General features: G+C 40.0%; 1 protein-coding gene across 1 annotated transcript; it reads right to left on the bottom strand.

Moving 5' to 3' along the window:
• Positions 1–1,169: 1,169 nt before the first annotated feature.
• LOC149186078 (wall-associated receptor kinase-like 20) lies at positions 1,170–18,684 on the bottom strand. The gene is made up of 3 exons (XM_089412553.1): positions 17,819–18,684; positions 17,633–17,695; positions 1,170–2,450 (listed from the first exon to the last, which is right to left on the bottom strand). The coding sequence occupies exons 1-3, from the start codon at positions 18,642–18,644 to the stop codon at positions 1,291–1,293; spliced, it is 2,049 nt and encodes a 682-aa protein (XP_089268679.1). The 5' UTR covers positions 18,645–18,684; the 3' UTR covers positions 1,170–1,290.
• Between the last annotated feature and the right edge of the window lie 1,753 nt (positions 18,685–20,437).

Raw genomic sequence — 20,437 nt, 5'->3', positions numbered from 1 at the left:
AACCAACTCATCGCCAAGCCTTCTCACTTCGCACCAGCGGATGAGTCAAGGATTGCAGGTCCTTATAAATACACTTGGGTGGACGGTATTGGTTTTAGACTCCATGAGGTGAAATTTTATATTTAGGGGGAGCTCATCGAGAGGTTGGATGAACCATGTATGTGAAGGACTTCCTAGTAAACTGACGATTGCAGTGGTTGGGAACCATGCATTCCGGTAGATGGTTGTTCCTTTATATGGACATCGGCATTTGCATAAACAAGGTACAAGGTGTAATTACCAGACTGGACCAGATGTAGATCTTGTCTCAGTTATGATTCTTGCTGTGTAAAGGAGTTTGTTCCTATTAATTAGGAGTTGTTTCCTAGTTTGGTGTGTGATTGAGATATTCTCTCAACCAACTGATTTTGTGTCCAAGATAGTTCCCTAGCTTAAAACAATACTTCTTATATATATAATATCATAATTTGATCATAAAATAATTTGGACTGTTAAATTTAATCTATCAACCCAATCACTATTTAGCTATATGTGCTTAAAAATTCTCAACCTTTTGTATGGTGGAGTATCCAACCTTTTTTCAAGATAATCAAAATATACAAAATCGTGATGTTTTATTGCCCCCTTCAAGTCGGAAAAACAAAACATTTAATTTTTCAAAGAAGATTCATTTCCATGTTTATTTCACGCAAATATTGGTTAACATTATATCAGAATTAGTTGGAATAACAAAATTTAAATATTTTTCAAAATATTAATATATACAAACATTCAAAAATTTAATAACTAAACCATAGGTAGGATAACTCAATTCGGACCCACAAAAGAACTAAAACAATTAAAAATATTACAGTTAGAATCCCTGAAAAAAAAATAGAACATAAAACAGTTATACTGCGCCGATTAAAACTAAACTATTACCGCATGACGTCTTTAGTGATTGATGTTGCCCGCATGACTTTGAAGCTCTCATATTAATACGTTGAATTACACCTGCTAATGGCAATATCAGTTTTGAACGCTGAATACACACACTACCGCTGCACATCGTTCTAGTATCTTTGGATGGACTAGTTTTACGTTTCGTATGTGAAGTCAACACATCTCAACTTCATATATATATATACAATGTATATACTCATATTTACAGTCATACCCAGCCACAGTTCATGTCAAATGCCAGTTGTCATCCATTTTACTCGCCTTAATTCCCAACATTATCCCTGCGACGGATTAATTCAATCCGTCCTTGGGCCATTAATATCAAACACTATACGATAAGCAAAAGTCTTACGAAATACAATGCACTGGGCCACTATAATGGAGAGCCAAGGAGAACCTAGATTCTCTGCTTGTCTGCGGTGGCGAGGTCTTATCCCCATCTTCAGCTACAACGGCAGCGGAAGCTTCAATACTAGTGATATAATGCAATTCCTCTGCAACTTCCTTCATAGTTGGCCTCTCGTGCCTCTTCTCTTGCAAACAACCCAACGCTAAAACAACCACAGCTTTCACAGTGTCCATAACAATTTGCAAAGCGTTTTCCTTCAAGTAAGGATCCACAACATCCATCATCCTTCCTCCTTCCGACTTATTAACTACATACACTGCCAGATTCACATCATCAGATTCTCTACTGAAATCAATGGCCTTCTGCGATGTCACCAGTTCCAGCAAAACCACACCGAAGTTATACACATCACTTTTATCAGTGAGCTGGTAATTTCTGTAATACTCGGGATCCAAGTACCCCAGCGTCCCTTGCGAGCATGTGGAGATGTGAGACAGGTCCGTCTCTGCTAGACGTGACAACCCAAAATCTGAGACCTTGGGATTCAATTTACTGTCAAGTAAAATGTTTGTGGACTTCACATCTCTGTGATATATTGGAGGGAAGGCAGCGGAATGGAGATAAGCTAGAGCTTCCGCAGTGTGGAGAGCAATATTCAAGCGCGTTCTCCAGTCTAGGAACTTTCCTCCGGAGGTCTTGTGGAGATGATCGAATAAGGTCCCGTTGGGAATGTACTCATACACCAGGAGCGGTTCCTGCACATCAACACAGCAGCCCAGCAATCGAACCAAATTCCTGTGGTTCACCTGAGACAGAATCCGGACCTCGTTCAAAACCTGCTCGATTCCTTTGATATTACCAACCTTGGCAGTTTTCACCGCCACGACGGTGCCGTCACATAGTATTCCTTTGTAAACCTCCCCGAAGCCCCCGAAGCCCCCGAAGCCAAGCACTTTGTCCCTTGCGAAATCATTGGTCGCCCTTTTTATCTCTTTTCTGTTGAAGAGTTTGGCGGAATTTCCTCCGGCGCTTCCTGATAGTATGCTTGCTCTCTCCTTCATCAGTCGGGCCCTACTCTGCATCTGGAATCTTTTTCTTCTGTAGAGGATTATGGCAAGTACAACAACTACAATGGCTACACACATCCCTGCTACGAGACCTGCAGGAATAGCCCACGTTGTCAACTGTACACCGAACCTATAAAAGACTACCATATTAGCATAAATAGTATGTAAGAATTATTCATTGAATATTTGTTTACTGAATTAAAAAGGTATGTTTTTCTTCATATTGAGTAGGTTTAATGCTTAAAAATGTGTAATATAAAATAATGTTATTGAAAAAATTACTATATTATTTTATAAGAGTGTTTAAAGATAACTATAAATTACAATAAAAAGAAATTATAAGAAAAATATTTAACATAAAATTTTATGTTGAATTTAAAATTATATTTGTTGAGTTCCATTAACACACCTTGTTGAGGATGGGTTTTATCAGCAAGGTCACCTAGGATCAAACTTCACGAGGTGGTTGTGCTCCTTGCTAAGGGGAGGAGACATGCTAAAAATTCAAGTCCCCTAAGTGTTGGCCCCTTAGATGCCCATGTGTAACGCCCTGCGGTTGTTTCTTGAATGATGGAAAGGGCGAGCTAGCGAAGGGCGAGACATGGGCACGACGGGGAGCTGCGGTTGGCAAGCGAGCAATCGAAGTGTGGATAACGAGCTAGAACGCACGAGTTTATAGTGGGTGAGCGAGGGAGCACCCACGAGCCGACTTAAACGATGGTTGAGTCATCTTAACAGGTGGGCTGACGAGTTAAGTGGGCGAAACGATGGAACAAACACAAATTTGGTGGGTCGGCCGAGCGCCCCCACACGACGAGCGGTGGATATAAACCAAATGACGAGTTGTTGGGATGAAGCAAGCGAAGTGCGAGCTAAGCATTTGATGAATTCTGCAGTTAGGAGCAGGTCGAGAAATGGATGTGCCTGCATGACAGGCGAACGAAGGTAGAAAACCATGTGGTGGAGTTTGGGCAGGGAAAAACGGGCATGTGCGCCCGCTGAACGAACCAAGGTTAGGCTGAACAACTCATGCAGGGCGACTCGTGTGTGGGAGCGCTCGGTGAGGGGAGAAACGATAGTGTTGGTTTGAACGAAGGTGTGATGGACATGCACGATGACACAGGTAGGCGCTCGAGTTGGGCGAACGACACAAGTCGTTCGGAAATGCTCAACGGTGCAACGACCGAAGGTCGAGCTGCATGATAGCTAAGTATTTGGATGTGAAGCCAGTTGAGCTTTGTCTCCTGGTGAACTTGTAACTTGGAAATTATAATAAAAGATTATTACACTGCATATGATTAAGGTGTCTTCTCTGTTGTTGAATGTTATATTAATGGTTAAAAGAATGAATGTTAGGTGTAGTTCAGGAAATAGTTAAAGATGAATAATGTTAATTGTTTGGCCGATGTCGCGTGAAAGCCAATTTACGAAAAAAGAATTAGGGGCATGACAAGTGGTATTAGAGGGAATTGCAGAAACCAAAAAATATGCAGACAAAAGTTATGGAGAAATCATGGATTCATAGTTTGGGTTTTGTAGACTTGGTGGTTCATGGTAAGACCATTCAAGCTTTAGTGGACACGGGGGCCACACATAACTTCATGACGACACGGTTAGCAAGAAAAGTCGGACTGATGATCTTCCCATCGAATGTGGAAGTCAAGGCAGTGAACTCAAGAGCTAAAGTGGAAGGTTTGGCACATGAAGTGCCTATACAGATCAAAGACTAGCAAGGTCAGTTGGACTTCACAATGATGGAGATGAACAATTTTGATGTGATATTGGGGCAAGATTTATTGAAGGGCAATAAGGCAATTATTGTCCCCTTCTACGATGAGGTTATGTTGATTGGAAAATTACAAACTTGGACTCTGCCTACCCATAAGCAAGGAAGGAAGTCAAGGTGCAACATGTTTCTCCACTAAGTTTGGAGAAGGCTATGTGGGAGTCAGACGTGGAGACATATGCGGCTGTAATCGAAGGAGTCAAAGGCGATGATGGAGTGGGGATGCCTGTTCTAGCTGATATTTCTGAGGTGTTGGCTAAGTATGCAAATGTGATGCCCGATGAGCTACCAAAGAAGCTTCCACCAAGGCATGCAGTGGACCATAGCATTGAGCTTGAGCCAGGGAAGCAACCTCCAGCTAAAGCTCCCTATCGGTTGTCAGGACCTGAGTTGGAGGATTTGAAATGACGGTTAAAGGAGTTAAGTGATGAAGGTTTCATTAGACCTTCAAGGTCCCCCCTATGGAGCTCTAGTATTGTTCCAGTGAAAGAAAGATACGAATGAGCTACGGATGTTCTATGATTATCATTCTCTCAAAAAGTAGACGATAAAGAACATGTATCCTTTGCCATTAGCTACAGATTGCTTCGATAAGCTTGTGAAAGCCTGAGTGTTTTCCAAGCTGGACTTGAGGCATGGGTATTATCAGGTGTGGATAGCTGAAGGAGATGAAAGGAAGACTGCAATAGTAACAAGGTATGGTAGCTTTGAATTCCTTGTTATGCCATTCGGGTTGTGCAATGCTCCTGCTATGTTTTGCAATTTGATGAATGATTTTCTACGTCCATACTTGGATTCGTTTCTAGTAGTGTACTTGGACGATATAGTGGTGTACAGTGGTAACATGGAGGATCATAAGAAGCACTTGGCATTGGTGTTCGAGGCGCTGAAGAAGAATTAGCTGTACTTGAAGAAGTCTAGGTGTATGTTTGCTCAGACCAAGATTCCGTTCCTCCGGCACATAGTGGGTCAAGGGTACATACGGATGGAGCCGAACAGGGTGAAGTCGATCGAGGACTAGGTTGAACCAAAGAATGTCCATGATATGAGGGTCTTTTTGGGCATGACCAACTACCAACAAAAGTTTGTAGAGGGGTACTCCAAGGTAACATCATCACTAACAAATCAACTGAGGAAAGACAAGAGGTGGAGTTGGACGGACAAATGTCAGTGGCATTTGATGATTTAAAGAAGAGGATGGTCACAACACCGATACTGAAGTTACCGGACTTCGAGCGACCATTTGAGGTACACACAGATGCTTTAGATTTTTCCATAGGAGGGGTTCTTATGCAAGATGGGCATCCGGTGGCATACGAGAGTCAGAAGTTGCGGGATAGAGAACAGAGGTATCCGGTCCATGAGAAGGAGATGACTGCGATCATTCACTATTTACAGGTATGGAGGCATTACTTGATTGGGAAGCCTTTTGTTGTCAAGATGGACAACATTGCAGCAAGTTATTTTGCATCACAACCAAAGCTGTCAGTGAAGCAAGCTCGTTGGTAGGGCTTCTTGGCAGATTTTGACATGACTATTAAGTACAGACCAGGGAGAATCAGTGCAGTGGAAAATGCCCTTAGTAGGAAGGGACAGCTAGCAGAATTGGAGGGAGAAGAAGACCGGGCAGCACAAAGTAGGAGTCGAGTATAGATGTCAGAAGAGATGTAGAATAAGATCAAGGAAAGAGACCAATACTCAGGTGTAAAATATAGTGAAGTAGATAAAGGAGGGGAAGACATGAAGGTCTTTTCTCCAAGATGGATTCTTGTTCTTTGGAAACCGACTCTATGTTCCAAAGTCATTAGGGCTCAGGAGGCACCTTTTGAAGGAATGCCACGATTCTCTGTGGGCTGGCCACCCAGGGCAGCGTTGTTCTTTGACATTATTGGAGAGAGGGTTATTTTGGGAGATGTGAGAAGATGTAAAGGAGTATGTACATACATGCATCATTTGTCAGTAGGACAAATCAGATACTCAGAGGCAAGGGGGTCTGTTGCAGCCTTTACCGATTCCTGAGAGACCATGGATGATTGTCTCGATGGACTTCATCACTCAATTACCGCAAGTATAGGGATATAATGGAATCATGGTTGTGGTCGATCGTTTTTCCAAGTATGTTGTCTTTATTCCAACAAAGATGCCTTGTGGAGCCAAGAGGACTGCGGATTTGTTATTTAAGAACATAGTGAAGTATTGGGGAATGCCGTTGAGTATTGTATCGGACCAAGATCCGCGACTTATAGGCAGATTTTGGACCACATTGTTCAAGCTACTCGGGAAAGATTTGTTGATGAGTTCGAGTTACCATCCGCAAACAGATGGACAGACCGAGAGGATCAACACATTGCTAGAAGATTACTTGAGACATTATGTGATGGCTGATCAAAAGAATTGGCCTGAACTCCTGGATATAGCTCAGTTCAGCTACAACATACAAAATATTTTTGCGACAAGGTACAATCCATTTGAGTTAGTAAATGGATAGATGCCAGTCACACTGCATACCATAGTGACGGGAGGTTTGTTGAGGAGTCCTCATGCGAAGAAGTTCTTAAAGGCTTGGGATGAGACCCTGGAGTTAGCATGGGTGCGCTTGCACGAAGCTGCAAGGAGAATGAAGAAATGGGTAGATAAGGATAGACGGGATGCACACTTTAGTGTGGGAGACATGGTGTTCCTCAGGATTACCGGAGATCAGTTTCAGCCACCTAAGGGGACTACGAGATTGTTGACAAGGAAATATGAGGGACCATTCCGAGTTAAGAAGCGAGTGGGGGAGGTTGCCTATGAGTTGGAGCTTCCGCACCATATGCATATGAAACATCCAATTTTCCATATCAGTCAGTTGAAGAGATGCAGACTTGATGCAGAACATCCAGAGAGAGTGGAACCACCAAGGGGACCAGCCATGATTGTTGACAGGCCGAACCTTGTGATGGACAAGATTCTGAAATGTCGGATAGCAGGGATTGGAAGTCACATAAAATGGGAATTTCTTTTTAGATGGAAGGATGCACCTGAGGAGTATAGCTGTGAAACAGAGGACTCACTTTGGAGATGGAAGCGAAAGATTGTGAAATATGACAGGAAGCTACGAAAAATAGCCAGATTTCCGAGGGCGGCAATTACCTTAGGTGGGGGAGGATGTAATGCCCTGCGGTTGTTGCGACATTCGAGCGACACGAGCACGCCCACTAGGCGTGCTTGAACGATGGAAATGGTGAGCTAGCGAAGGGCGAGACATGGGTGCGAGGGTGAGCTACGGTTGGCAAGTGAGTGGGCGAAATGTGGACGACGATCTAGAACGCATGAATTTATAGTGGGTGAGGGAGGGAGCGCCCATGAGCCGACTTAAACGATGGGCGAGTCATCTTAGCGGGTGGGCCGATGAGTTAAGTGGGCGCAATGATGGAACAAATGCAAAGTTGGTGGGTCGGCCGAGTGCCCCCACATGACGAATGGTGGATATACACCAAACGACGAGTTGTTGGGATGAAGCAAGCGAAGTGCGAGCTAAGCATTCGGTGAAGTCTGTAGTTAGGAGCAGGTCGAGAAACAGATGTGCCCGCATGACGGGCGAACGAAGGCATAAAACCATGTGGTGGAGTTCAGGTAGGGCAACATGGTTGTGTGCGCCTGCCGAATGAACCAGGTTAGGCTGAACAACTCGTGTAGGGTGACTTGTGGGTGGGAGCACCCAGCGAGGGGAGAAACGATAGTGTTGGTTTGAACGAAGGTGTGACGGATGCCCATGGTGACACAGGTAGGCACCCGAGTTGGGGAAATGACACAAGTTGTTTGGAAACGTTGAACGGTGCAGCGACTAAAGGTCGAGCTGCACGACAACTAAGTATTTGGATGTAAAGCCAGTTAAGCTTTACCTCCCGGTGAACTTGTAACTTGGAAATTATAATAAAAAATTATTATATTGCATATGATTAAGGTGTCTTCTCTGCTGTTGAATGTTATATTAATGGTTTCTGCACATTAATATTAATGGTTAAAAGAATGAATGTTAGGCATAGTTCGGGAAATAGTTAAAGATGAATAATGTTAATTGTTTGGCCGATACTGCGCAAAAGCCAATTTACGAAAAAAGAATTGGGGACATGACACCATGGGTCTAAGTGTTGGTGTGGCCCAAGCTAGGTGTGATCTCCTTAGATGCCCATGGGTCTTGACAAACAAACAAAAAATGAATTTACCTTGTGATGAAATAATCAGTCTCCTTTGTGATGCTAAGAAGGTTGAACATGAAAACCATTTTTTCTTTGATTTCCTAGCTCTCACATCCATTGTCATTTCCAAAATTCTTTGAATTTCAATTAGTTATCAAAATTTTAAAAACAATTTATAAAGTTTAATAAACTTTTGAAAAAAATAGCTATTAAACTGAATATTTTGAAAATTAAAAACAAATTTTGAAATTTTTGAAATTTGAATTTCCATTTTCTTATTAGCTCATATAAATGAAATTAGCATATAAATGAAATGACTAATTCATGGGGTTATAAATTGTGAGAAATAAAAATTACTTTAAAAATAAAAATCTATATATCAAAATCAAAAAATTTCTATATATCACAAGTGTCGTAATAGTACATACATCAAACCTCAATATTTATGAAAAAAATACACACATCAAATCTTAATATTAATGCAAATTTCATTATTTATAAAAACAAAAAAAATCAAAATCAAAAAATTATATTTGCCACCAAGTGTCATAATAGTACACATATCAAATCTCAATATTTATGATAATTTCATTATTTATGAAAATTTCATTTCTAAGTAGGTGTGTCAAACTCATATTTGACTTTTAATTAATGTGTAACTTTTGAAATAATTTACAATCACATGTTTACTCAAATTTTTGAAATATTTTAAGATCACATTTTATTTATAATATTCTTTTTTTTGTGTGGTTTTATATTTATATATGTGAAATTACTTATATATAAATTCACTTTTATATATAATATTAACATATACAAACTACTTAATATAAAATTATCTAAATTTATGATGTCATTACTTCCATAAAATATATTTAAAATTATTATGTCATTACTTAGATAAAATATTCCCCAGTTATAATGGGAAATGTTTAACAAAATCTCTTTTAAGCATGAAGTCTCCTTCATTATAAATCTTTATAGCTCTTTGGTATGCCCCTAAGCCAACATGTCTTTTCAAAAGTAATGATGTGTTCCTTTAATATTATATAATGTTTTTCTTTCAAACCTTTTTCCTACCTTTAATAGCTAGCTTGATCTTATGATATTAAATGTTTTTCTTTCAAACATTTTTACCTATCTTTAATAGCTAGCTTGATTTTCTAGGCAACTTGTGGAGAAGTCATACATGACTTTGAAATATCAAGTTGTCAAATAATGCAAGGTAAAGACATATAAGCATTTGTAGATGCATTAGTTATTTAAGAATATAGACAACAAACAAAAGCCAATTGATGTTAACTGTTGTGGAATTTTTTGTTATAAATGATTTCTATACAAAATATAAATTTCATTATTTTAACTAAATACTTATTGAATCTTAACTTTGTGAATTCAAAAGTTAAAGAAGATCTCAACTATTATAATGTAAATTTAATTGCAGTTTTAATAATTAAAAAAATTTAAAATCTTTATAGATAGAGATGTAGGGAATTTTAATCTTAGATATAATAATTTTACAATCAGTTGTTTTTTAAATAAAAATCAGATATTAAAAAAACAAATATTTTAGAAATAATTCGAATTATAATTATAAAAGATATTGATTTCTTATCAGCAATATATAAGCTTAATTTTTTAATAAAAAATATTATTCTAATTAATATTGAAATATTATTAGAAATGAAAATGCACTAAAACACGAGGGTTTTAGCGGAGGGTTTCTACAGATGAGGGTTTCGGTGAAGTAAAAGCGAGGGTAACAATCCAGCACGCAGCAGCAAACAAGGGAAAACGAGTGGAGAGTGATGTTATCACTGAGATCAGCGAGAATAGAGGATCCCAAACCTATAGAGAGAAGGAACGAAAGAAAAATCAGGACTGAGGGGCTCTAATGGAAACAGGACGGGGGAGGGGAGAGATCCCCTCCTACAAGAGCATGGCAACGAGGGAGGCGAGCAGGGAGCGCACGTGTGAAGGATTGAAACCAAGCGAAGGTGAGGACCCAACAAATGGCACGAACTGGAAAGCGGGACTGAAAGGAAAGTGCCTACCTAGGGCAACGAAGAAACCCAGGTTCGTAATACCAAACAATAAATTGGAGGAATATAGGAGTTACATGAAATACTATGCATTAATATGTAAATTTGTAGGGTTTTTGCCATTAGAGAAAGACTTATCTAAATGGATACAACAAAGATGGAAACCAAAGGGGCATGTGGAATTAAAACTAGGTGCGAAGGGTTTTTTTACAGTAATATTCTCTAACATAGAAGATAAGGAAAGGATCTTTGAGGGAGGACCCTACTTCATGAATAACACAAGCTTATTTATGAGACATTGGGTGGACTGCTATAACCCAGATAAGGAAAAAATGCTAGCAGCTCCAGTATAGATAAGACTCTTTGGACTACCAATAGAATTTTGGGATCCAGAAATCCTTAAAGGTATAGGGAATACAATAGGGTCTTTTGTGAAAGTTGCAGAATCCACAAAGAGAGGAAGGTACACATCATACGCTAGAATCTGCGTGTACATGAATATAACAGAGCCCCTCCCAGACTCCATTGAGCTAGAATATCACGACGAGATCTGGCAACAACCGGTGGACTATGAACATATACCCTTCCGATGTAGAAGGTGCCATGAATATGGGCATCTATTCAAACAATGTCCTCTAATCAGAGCAGAAGAGGAAAAGGGGAAAAAAATGAGAAGAAAACAACAACACAGGAAATGAACCAAGGGGAAGAAGATTTCAGAGAAGTTCAAAGGAGAAAGAAAACAGGGAGTAGCAAAATGCAACGTGAAGGGCCAAAGAAAAACATAACCCTGGAATCACAGAATAAATTCAAAGTCCTTCAAGAAGAAGAAACTGAAACAGGGGATAAAGAAGACAATGATGTTGAGGTAATGGAGTATTCAATGGAATCAGGGGAAAAAATTATAGAACAAACAGACGCAGAGCCTGGGGAGACAGAAGAAAAAATAGAAAACCCAAATGAACAAACACAAATGGAGATAGACCCACAAAAGGAAAAAGGAGGGGAAGAGGAACGAGTAATGAGGAAGCTACTGCAGGAATGGCAAGCGCTAGACGAGATATTCATCCCGGAGGAGAAAAAGCAAATGTACAAAGAAGCATTCCAAAGATACAAAGAAAAAAAGGGATGACAGTGGAAAACAGAATAGAGACGATAGAAACACAAGGTAACCAAAATATGGGAATGAGCAGCTCTGGAAAAGGAGGCAGAAAGAGGGGTAGACGATTGATGAGTGAGACAATTCAGGAAGTGGGAGAGATGCTGGTAAACTCAGGAAGGGTCATACCTCTATCGGAGGTATTTCAAACACCACCAAAATTATTAAAATGATTATTACAAGTTGGAATATAAGAGGCCTCAATAGCAGAGGTAAACAGAGATACCTGAAGGAGAGACTGAAAATGGACAAACCAAGTATAATGATAGTACAAGAAACAAATATCAACACAGAAAAAATAAGAGAAATAATGAGTAAAGGCAACACTAGATATGAAATAATGGGACAGGATGCAGTAGGGAGCGCAAGAGGATTGGCAATAATATGGAATCCAGAGGAAATACAATTTGACAACTGGATAAGCTTCCCGCGAATTCTAACAGGAACCTTCAAGATCATAGGATCATCATAAAATGTAGTTCTATCAGGAGTGTATGGACCTCACACCCCAAATGAACGAAGAAGCTTTCTGCAAAACCTAAAAGCAATGAGAAATCTCATCCCAGAGAAACCCTGGATTATAGGGGGAGACTTTAACATGATCAAAAACTTAGAGGAAAAGAGGGGAGGATTGAGAAGGACAGATACAGATATGGAAGCGTTTGGGGACATGATAATAGATCACAGATTGGTGGATATCCAAACTATAAACGACACCCACACATGGAACAACCGAAGAGGAGGGGCAAACCAAATAGCCTCAAGATTAGATAAGTTCCTAATCTCTGAACAAATCATGATGAAAGATGTGTTCATAGAAGCCACGATCCTTCCAGTAACAGGCTCAGACCATTGGCCAATCAAGCTGGAGATTGACCTCAAGCAAAGACCCAAGGACAGACCTTTCAGATTCGAAGCCTTCTGGCTTAGAGATCAGAAACTACTACTGAAATTAGAAGAATGGTGGATGAAAAGAGAACAAAGAGGAAGGAACAAAATGCACACCCTTCAACTTAAATTGAAAGAGCTGCGAGGGAGAATAAAAAAATGGAATAAAGAGGAATTTGGGGATATCTTCAAGGAGCAACAGCGCGTAGAACATAAAATGAATGAACTACAACAGAATGATATAATAGAAGGCAGAAATGAGGAAAGAATCAAGGAGGAGGGAATTGTAATAAACCAATTAGAATAACGAAGGAAAGAGGAGGAAATTTTATGGAAACAAAAGTCTAGAATCCACTGGCTTAGAGAAGGAGAGAGAAACACAAAGTTTTTTCACAAAGCTATGATACAACACAAAAGAGAAATAGAATCTTCTCCATCAAAAACCAAGAAGGTTAGCGTATCCTCCAGCACGAGGAAATGGAACAGGTCCTGGTAGACCACTTTAAGAATCTACTCAGCGAACCCCAGAGAAATAGATCAGAGGCAATAGCCAAGATAAGTAAGGAAATTCCTAAGTTAGTGACGAGAGACCAAAACCTTGCCCTGATGCGGAAACCAACTCTTGAAGAAATGGAGGAAGTAGTGAAGGACTTAAAAAGAAATAAAGCCCCGGGACCAGATGGATACAAAATATAATTCTACCAAGCATGTTGGCATTTCATAGGAGAAGAAATCCTTGAAGTTGTGGAGGAAGCCCGTATCCACCAAAAAGTATGGCCTGGAATAAATTCCACTCTATTAACTCTCATACCCAAGTCTGCCCACTCGGAACAAGCATAAAGATTTCGAGCGATCGCCTTATTTAATGTTATTTACAAGATTATAGCCACCGTAATGGTCAAAAGGCTCAATCCCATCCTACCCAATATAATATCCTCATAATAGACAGGGTTCGTGGAGGGAAGGCAAATCCTGGATGGTCTGGTGGTCTCTCAAGAAGTTATGCATACCCTAAAGCGAAAAAAGGAGCCAGGCATGATGATCAAACTGGACTTGTCAAAAGCATATGACAGACTGAACTGGAACTATTTGGAAGCCATTCTACAAGCCTACGGGTTCGGTAATAGATGGGTGAAATGGATACTCAGTATGATATCTACACCAAACTTCTCCATTCTTCTAAACGGAGCACCTTCTGCTACCTTTAATGCTTCAAGAGGTCTCCGCCAGGGAGACCCATTATCCCCCTTCCTATTCATTTTAGCGGTGGAAGGGCTGGGAAGGTATTTCAAGAAAGAACTAAGAGAAAGGAAAATCAAAGGGCTGAGACTGTGGGGAAACAACATCCATTTACGCACCAACAGTTCGTTGACGACATCATGATCTACTGTAAAGTATCTCTGAGGGAAGTGAAACAGGTAAGGGAGATCCTGGAGGTTTTTATGAGAGCATCTGGAACTGAAATAAACAAGGAAAAATCAAGAACTTTCTTTTTTAACACTCTGGAGACAGTCAAAAATCATCTTACGAGAATCCTGGGATTCAAAAAGGGAGAATTGCCTACCAAATACTTAGGAACCATGCTGGATTTAAACTCTTTTAAGATAGCCAATGGCAGCCACTAACAGAGAAAATCAAAAACAGATTAGAGAACTAGTCCTTCCGAACCTTGAATATAGCAGCAAGGTTAGTGTTGCTTAAATCGACACTTCAATCAATCCCCATATACCCCCTCTCAGTAATGGCAGTACCGAAAGGAGTATGCGCTAAGATGATAGAAATTTATTGGAAATTCCTATGGGGAGGACCTAAGTAGCAAAAGAAATGGGCTCTATGCTCTTGGAATAGCCTAATAAAACCAAAGGAGAAAGGAGGACTAGGTCTGAGAGATCCATCCACCCTAAACCAAGTCCTAGCGGCGAAACTCTGGTGGCGCTGGATGAAGGGAGGTAAAGATCTCTGGAAGGAGATATGGACAACAAAATATAACATGCCTATAGCACCGAAGAAATCCTGAGAAAGAAAGAAGTACCAAAAGGGTCAGCAATATGGGAATTGGCAAGCCAGAACAGAGATATCATAAATGAAAACATATTCTGGGAAATAAGAAATGGCTGAACAATGAAATTCTGGGAGGAAGGAAATGCAGAATACTTACAGGGAAGGGATGACAAGGGGATTAACCCTAGCCAAAGATTATTGGAAGGAAGGAGGACAAAATGAGGAATGGAGAGAATGGAAAAAACAGGAAGAATGGGACAATAATATAACATAAGAGCTAAAAGTTAGGCTAAATAAAGAACTGGACTCTAGGAGGATTAAAAACAGAGACGGCCCAGATATCCTAAGATGGGGAAAAGAGACAAAAGGGACATTCACAACCAAAGAAGCATATATCATAAAATCTAAACAAGCCCAAGAAGAAGAAGCACATAATTGGAAGCAACTGGAAGAACAGATGGTCGCTGAAGGTTATGATGTTCGCCTGGCTAGTAGGGAGAAAGTGCATACTTACCTAGGACCAAATCCAAAAAAGAGGGTTCTCAGGCCCGCCAAGATGTAGCTTATGCAATCAAGAAGGAGAAGATTAGGAACATCTACTGAATGGATGCAGAGTAGCTCAATATCAATGGGAAAAAACTAGAGATATCTTTGGAAAAACAAAAAGAAATCCCCAGGACATAATACAAACCCTGTTCCAGTGGGGGAAGGGACAGTTCCAAAGTCCGGTGCTGAGAAGGGCCTGGAACCTGGCAGTGGAGATCAACCTATGGAACATTTGGAAAGAGAGAAATGGGAGGATCTTTCAAGGGAAGACATCCACTCCCAAAGATGTATGGAAAAGAACTCAAAGACAAATAAGGGAAACAATCCTCTCAGAAGCATGGGCAGAGGAAGATTGGAAAACCTCGGAGGAAGAAACAAATATCCTAAGAAAGCTAAATTTGGAGCCAGGGATGGTCTATCCGCAACATCAAAGGAAACAAATTACAAAAAACCAAAGCTCAGCAATATTCATACGCCCACAGGAAGGCTTCATCAAACTTAAATTCGACGGAGCGACAAAAGGAAACCCAGGCCCGACGGGATACAGAGGGATCTTCAGAGACAGCCAAGGTCAAACCAAATGGATCTATGCAAACTGTGGAGGCACAATGAGTAACAACGAAGCTGAATTCATGGCGGCATACTGGGGTATTCGGATCGCTATAAGAAATGGATATGGAAAATTAGAAATAGAAGGGGACTCATCTCTGGTTATAGAGACAATTAGAAAATTAAATCAGGGGAAGCCTTGGGAAAAGGTGGCTAAAAGCTGGAGAATGGCGGGTCTTGTCGAGGAGATAGAAGAATCATTGAAACGTATTGCATACAAGGTCATTCATCATGTAAGACGTGAAGGAAACAAACCAGCAGACTACTTGGAAAATCGGGGATGCAGAGAACTAAGGGAAAAAGTGGACACTAGATGGACATCCTAGCTGGCCACGACAAGATGGGTGAATTTAAAACAAATCATTGAACAAGACTACAATGCAACAATATAAACACGATCATGATAACATTCATACCCTGATCGGGGTGGCGAAGTACGGCCACTCAGCAACAGGGATGGGATGGAAGGACGACAGACACTCTCCACTTAACAAGGCAGTCATTAAGAGAGCAGAGGGGAAGGTAAGAGGAATAGTACACACACCAAGGCAAACAACATATCAAATCATGAAAATTACAGGTGAAAGAGAAGGCCGCGAGAAATCGCAACAACAGCAACAAGGTGGCGAAAATAAATTAAGGAACGAAGCAGGAGGGATGACAGATAGCAGGAAGACAGGGAAGGTGGAAAACGCAGGCGCAGTCTGGCAAAGGAACGTGAATCAAAGACTCAAGCGATACCAAAGAGCAATGGCGAAGGAAGGTGGAAGGGAAAAGCAGGCAAAGGAGGGAGATTTAAGGAGTACGAGGAGAGACCAAGAACAAATTAAAGTGGAAATATATAGCTCAAATGAAATGGAGATAGGAAAGGAGGATTGCAGAGCGAGGGTAACCTTTGAAGTTGGGCAGAGCAGCAAAAGCGGCAACAGAGGCAGAATGGGCATGAGTGGTAAAGGACATAGACGTAGGGTACGAGGCAGACCGCGGCAGGAGAACCTCGGCGAAACGGAGCATCTAGCAATGGAACAGCAAAGGAGAGGCAAGCGGTCTATCGGGCGGGCAGTATAGGAAGCAGAGAAAGCCTACAACAGAGAGACAAATGAAGATATCAAAAGAATCCTTGAAGTTTTAGAAAATAAGGTGTTGGAGGAACCCTCGGACCCTAAAATGGATGAATGGAATTCGTAGCTGCCGGACCCTGGAAATACACGAGGGCGGTTAACGTTGTATAGGCCAGTACTTCATACATACTGGGTGTTGAAGCATCTATTAGCCAAAGTGATGGAGCAAGTAGTGGTAGAAATGGCTGAGCTGACACAGGGGACGCTGAAAACAAAGAAAGAGATGACAAGCCTGAAGTTTATGATACGGCAACAGGATAACAAAATAGAAGAGATGCGTGGAATGCTGAAGAACCTGCTAGAGGCTAAACGAGACGAGGAAGTCAAGAAGGAAAATATGGAAGAGTGAAATGTCAGTTTAGTTACTCCCTTAGTTCTTTTTTGCATTTTGATTTCGGTCACAAATTAGGGTAATTCTAAAGAAATGGTAGTGAGGCCAGGCCTCGTCACTAAGCATCTATGGATATCATGTAGAAAAACTATGATATGTCTAAGTCGTGTCTTTACTTTTGCTTTGTTTATTTTTATGCCTTTAGCAGAAAACTCTCCAGACAGTATGTTTTTTGAGGGACCAACAGATCCGGTTTCCTGACAGAGCAGATTGAGGTCGCCTAAGCATGTATATTTTATCTTTTGTATATAATAAAAATGGTAATGCCCTAGCTTACCAAAAAAAATACTGAAATATTATTATAACACTATTTAATATTAAAATGTTACTCTAATATTATGAACCCAAAAATTAATCTTCACATGTAAAATAAATTGCCTATTTATTCTTTTACAATCACCAATAGATTATTTCAAATAATCCAATTTTCTTTCTGTACAACAAATCAATTACATATCAAAATTCTAAAATTATAAAAATAAAAAATGCGAACTTTGCATTTTAGCTAGTAATAACAGACTATATGAAGATCCGAACATGCGAAACTCACCTCCCATCAGAGCTCTTCGATTATCATCTCCACAACCGTTAGGACTAATACAGCCTGATACATCTGAGGAGCGAAAGTTTTGCAAAATTAGTACACAATTGAGTTGAAATTTTACCAAATTAAGCCAAATAAGTAAAAGTCATTGCATTTATCAGAAAACCCATAGCTGTAGTTTTATCCACTTACTTTTTGTGCAGTTTCCTTGCACAGGATCCCAAATATAGTCCCCAATACAGAGACACCTAGATCTGCCAGAATCCATTGGAACAGGCAAGCAAGCAGAGTTCTGGTCACAATCTGCCTGACTTTTACACGAAGGCTCCGACGGTGCAGACCACTGCATCTCTACTCCATAGTTCCACTGCCTCGCAGGCAGCGCCGGGTTGAAATTTAGGACACTCGTATAAGCCCTGCAACCACCGAGCTGTAGCCTTATTATGTGAGAAGTAATAGAACTACCAGCTGTAAATGTGCAACAGATACTATCATTCCTGCACGCTATGGCTGCCCTGGCATCACTAATATACGTATGACACGAACTGGTTGAGCTACAATTCAATGGCGATTTCAGCATTATGGGATCGCAATTCAATAACATAATCGTGTTGATACTGGTGATATTGAAAGGTAGGCTCTGATTCAATTGCAGTCCCTGGTTATTCATATCTTCAGTCTGGCAAGAATTGTTAACCAGAGGTGAAGGTTGAATAACCAGCCTCATGGTGGCTGGATTGATACTAACGATTTTATAAGAGCTGCCATTGACCGACTTGAATTCCAGCTCGCTGACTGCATTACAGTAGATTCTGTAGTCAGGGACACCGCAACCATCGTTGGTGCTAAAAGGGTATGGAACAGAAGTATTCCCACACTTGGGACAGCTAGGTATAACCCCTGCAACACTCGGCCTGATGTTGAAGGTCATCCACAGTACCAAGAAAAACTTAACAAAAACCCAATCTTTTATATTTCCTGCTTCAATATGACTCCCAATCGCACCCGTTTTCAACATGGCCAGAGCCGAATAAATCGGAACAGATGCAGAACTCTGATTTTTTTTGGATGGAAGACTTATTTTATGGTTGCGATAGAATGGAAAAGTCGTTTATACGGCATCGGTCACCTAAAGATTGAGTTCTGTGAATATCATAAATACCGTGTCAGCCTTCAAATACTTTCTGGGGACGGCAAGGTTTATGAGACAAGATAGTCAAATAAACGTGACATCCTCCTTCAACTGAAGAAAAAGAGGGGCGAACTGACTTTTGTCCATTAGCAAGGAAAGACGTGTGTTCAACAGAGGAGTGGGGAGATGGATTCGCGTGAATGGAGTGGAGAGACGGACATGTTCACGTCGTCAAGTCCTCATAATGTGATGAATTCAAAGCGGTAGTTTGTCTGTTTTAGAAAGGTTTTTGGGTATATTTTTTAATCTAAATGGTCAAGAATTTGGTAGGGATTTTTTGAAATAATAAATTTAATTTGTGAACTCTCTGCAATCTAATTGTTGTAGAAAATTTCAGAGAGTTGAATATATAGTCAAAAATCTATTTTAAACAAGAAAAATTAAGATTTGACTGCAAACTTCAAAACCGACAATGGTTAGACAATGTAAAATTAATCACTACGAAATTTAGATAGTCTAGAATTTATCTATGAGATCCACATTAATGGATGAGGTGGATCGGGTTAAATTTTATTAGAAGAGGTTGAGGGTTGACTAATTTTGGGTTACACTACTTCAAAAAATGTTTAGGTTTGACTAGGTTTTAGCATCATTAATTCTTTTGTTTACTAGGTTATGTGAGTAGTGAGATCATTGGAATGTCTAATGCCTAGTCTATGGCTTGATTAGGGGTTATCTAGGGGTATTTAAGTTGTCAAGATCACCGGGAATGACAATCAACCTAGGCCATACAAACCATGCTAGCATGGCTGAGTTTTTGCCCACTTAATTTTGAACCAATGACTTTTACACCCCTCAGTGCCTTAACAACACATCGTGTCTTTGTCCTATTGGCAAGTTTTCACATCATTAATTATTTTAAGTATCATTAATCATTTTAATAATGGTATTTTGGGTAGCATTTTTTTTATTCGCCATATTTCTCAATTAGTTTTGCTTAAAATTTAATTAAAAATTACTTGAATAACAAACTTCACTTAGTTAAATTTGTACGAGCAAGATACTTTGAGGGTTTTTCATAATTTAAAATATGTTTATACATTCAAAAATACATTTCCGACTACAAAAAACAGTGATACTATCGAGAATTATATAATATTTTTTTTGTTAAGCTTGCTAGGACTCTCTCATTTTTACATGTCCATTATTCACCCCGCAATGGGGGGAGGGTAGTATAAGATGTACAAGATTCGAACAGGGGTAGTACAAGATTAGAACCCAATGGGGGAGGGTAGTACAAGATGTACAAGATTTGAACCGGAGTAGTACAAGATTAGAACCCAAGAGGTAGTACAAGATTAGAACCCAAGATCTCCGGTTCGGTGAGACTTCATTCCACGGGGATTTCCACTTGAGCTACCCCAGGCAAACAGGGAGATGTTCAGAATTATATAACATGATTAACTTAAAAAAACAAAATTGTTTGGGTTCACCTTTTTCACAATTGTAGTCTAAGCACTCTATCTTTTTTAGGTTTAATCATTGGAATGGAAGACTTGAATCATTAAAAACATTGAGTGTCCTTGTTTTTTTTTGGCACTTTGAGTTGGTTTATGCATTTCAAGTGGCAAAAATTAGTGACCACGCCAAGAATTGTATCACCATATTCCACTAAAAGA

The sequence above is a fragment of the Pinus tabuliformis genome, chromosome 3_1, assembly GCF_031772625.1.
Source record: "Pinus tabuliformis cultivar Carrire ecotype Pingquan chromosome 3_1, CPIR1, whole genome shotgun sequence".
Lineage (NCBI taxonomy): Eukaryota > Viridiplantae > Streptophyta > Pinopsida > Pinales > Pinaceae > Pinus > Pinus tabuliformis.
Note: the sequence above shows the minus strand (reverse complement) of the source record. Positions and strands in the feature narration are given on the sequence as shown.

Bases quoted from the DNA above. Each gene is read 5' to 3' on its own strand.
- LOC149186078 (XM_089412553.1), bottom strand. From the start codon at position 18,644: ATGTTGAAAACGGGTGCGATTGGGAGTCATATTGAAGCAGGAAATATA. The intron at 17,696-17,818 runs GTAAGTGGATAA...TTCGCTCCTCAG, and splicing joins GCAAGGAAACTGCACAAAAA to ATGTATCAGGCTGTATTAGT. The intron at 2,451-17,632 runs GTGAGTTTCGCA...CTATTCCTGCAG, and splicing joins TCGAAGAGCTCTGATGGGAG to GTCTCGTAGCAGGGATGTGT.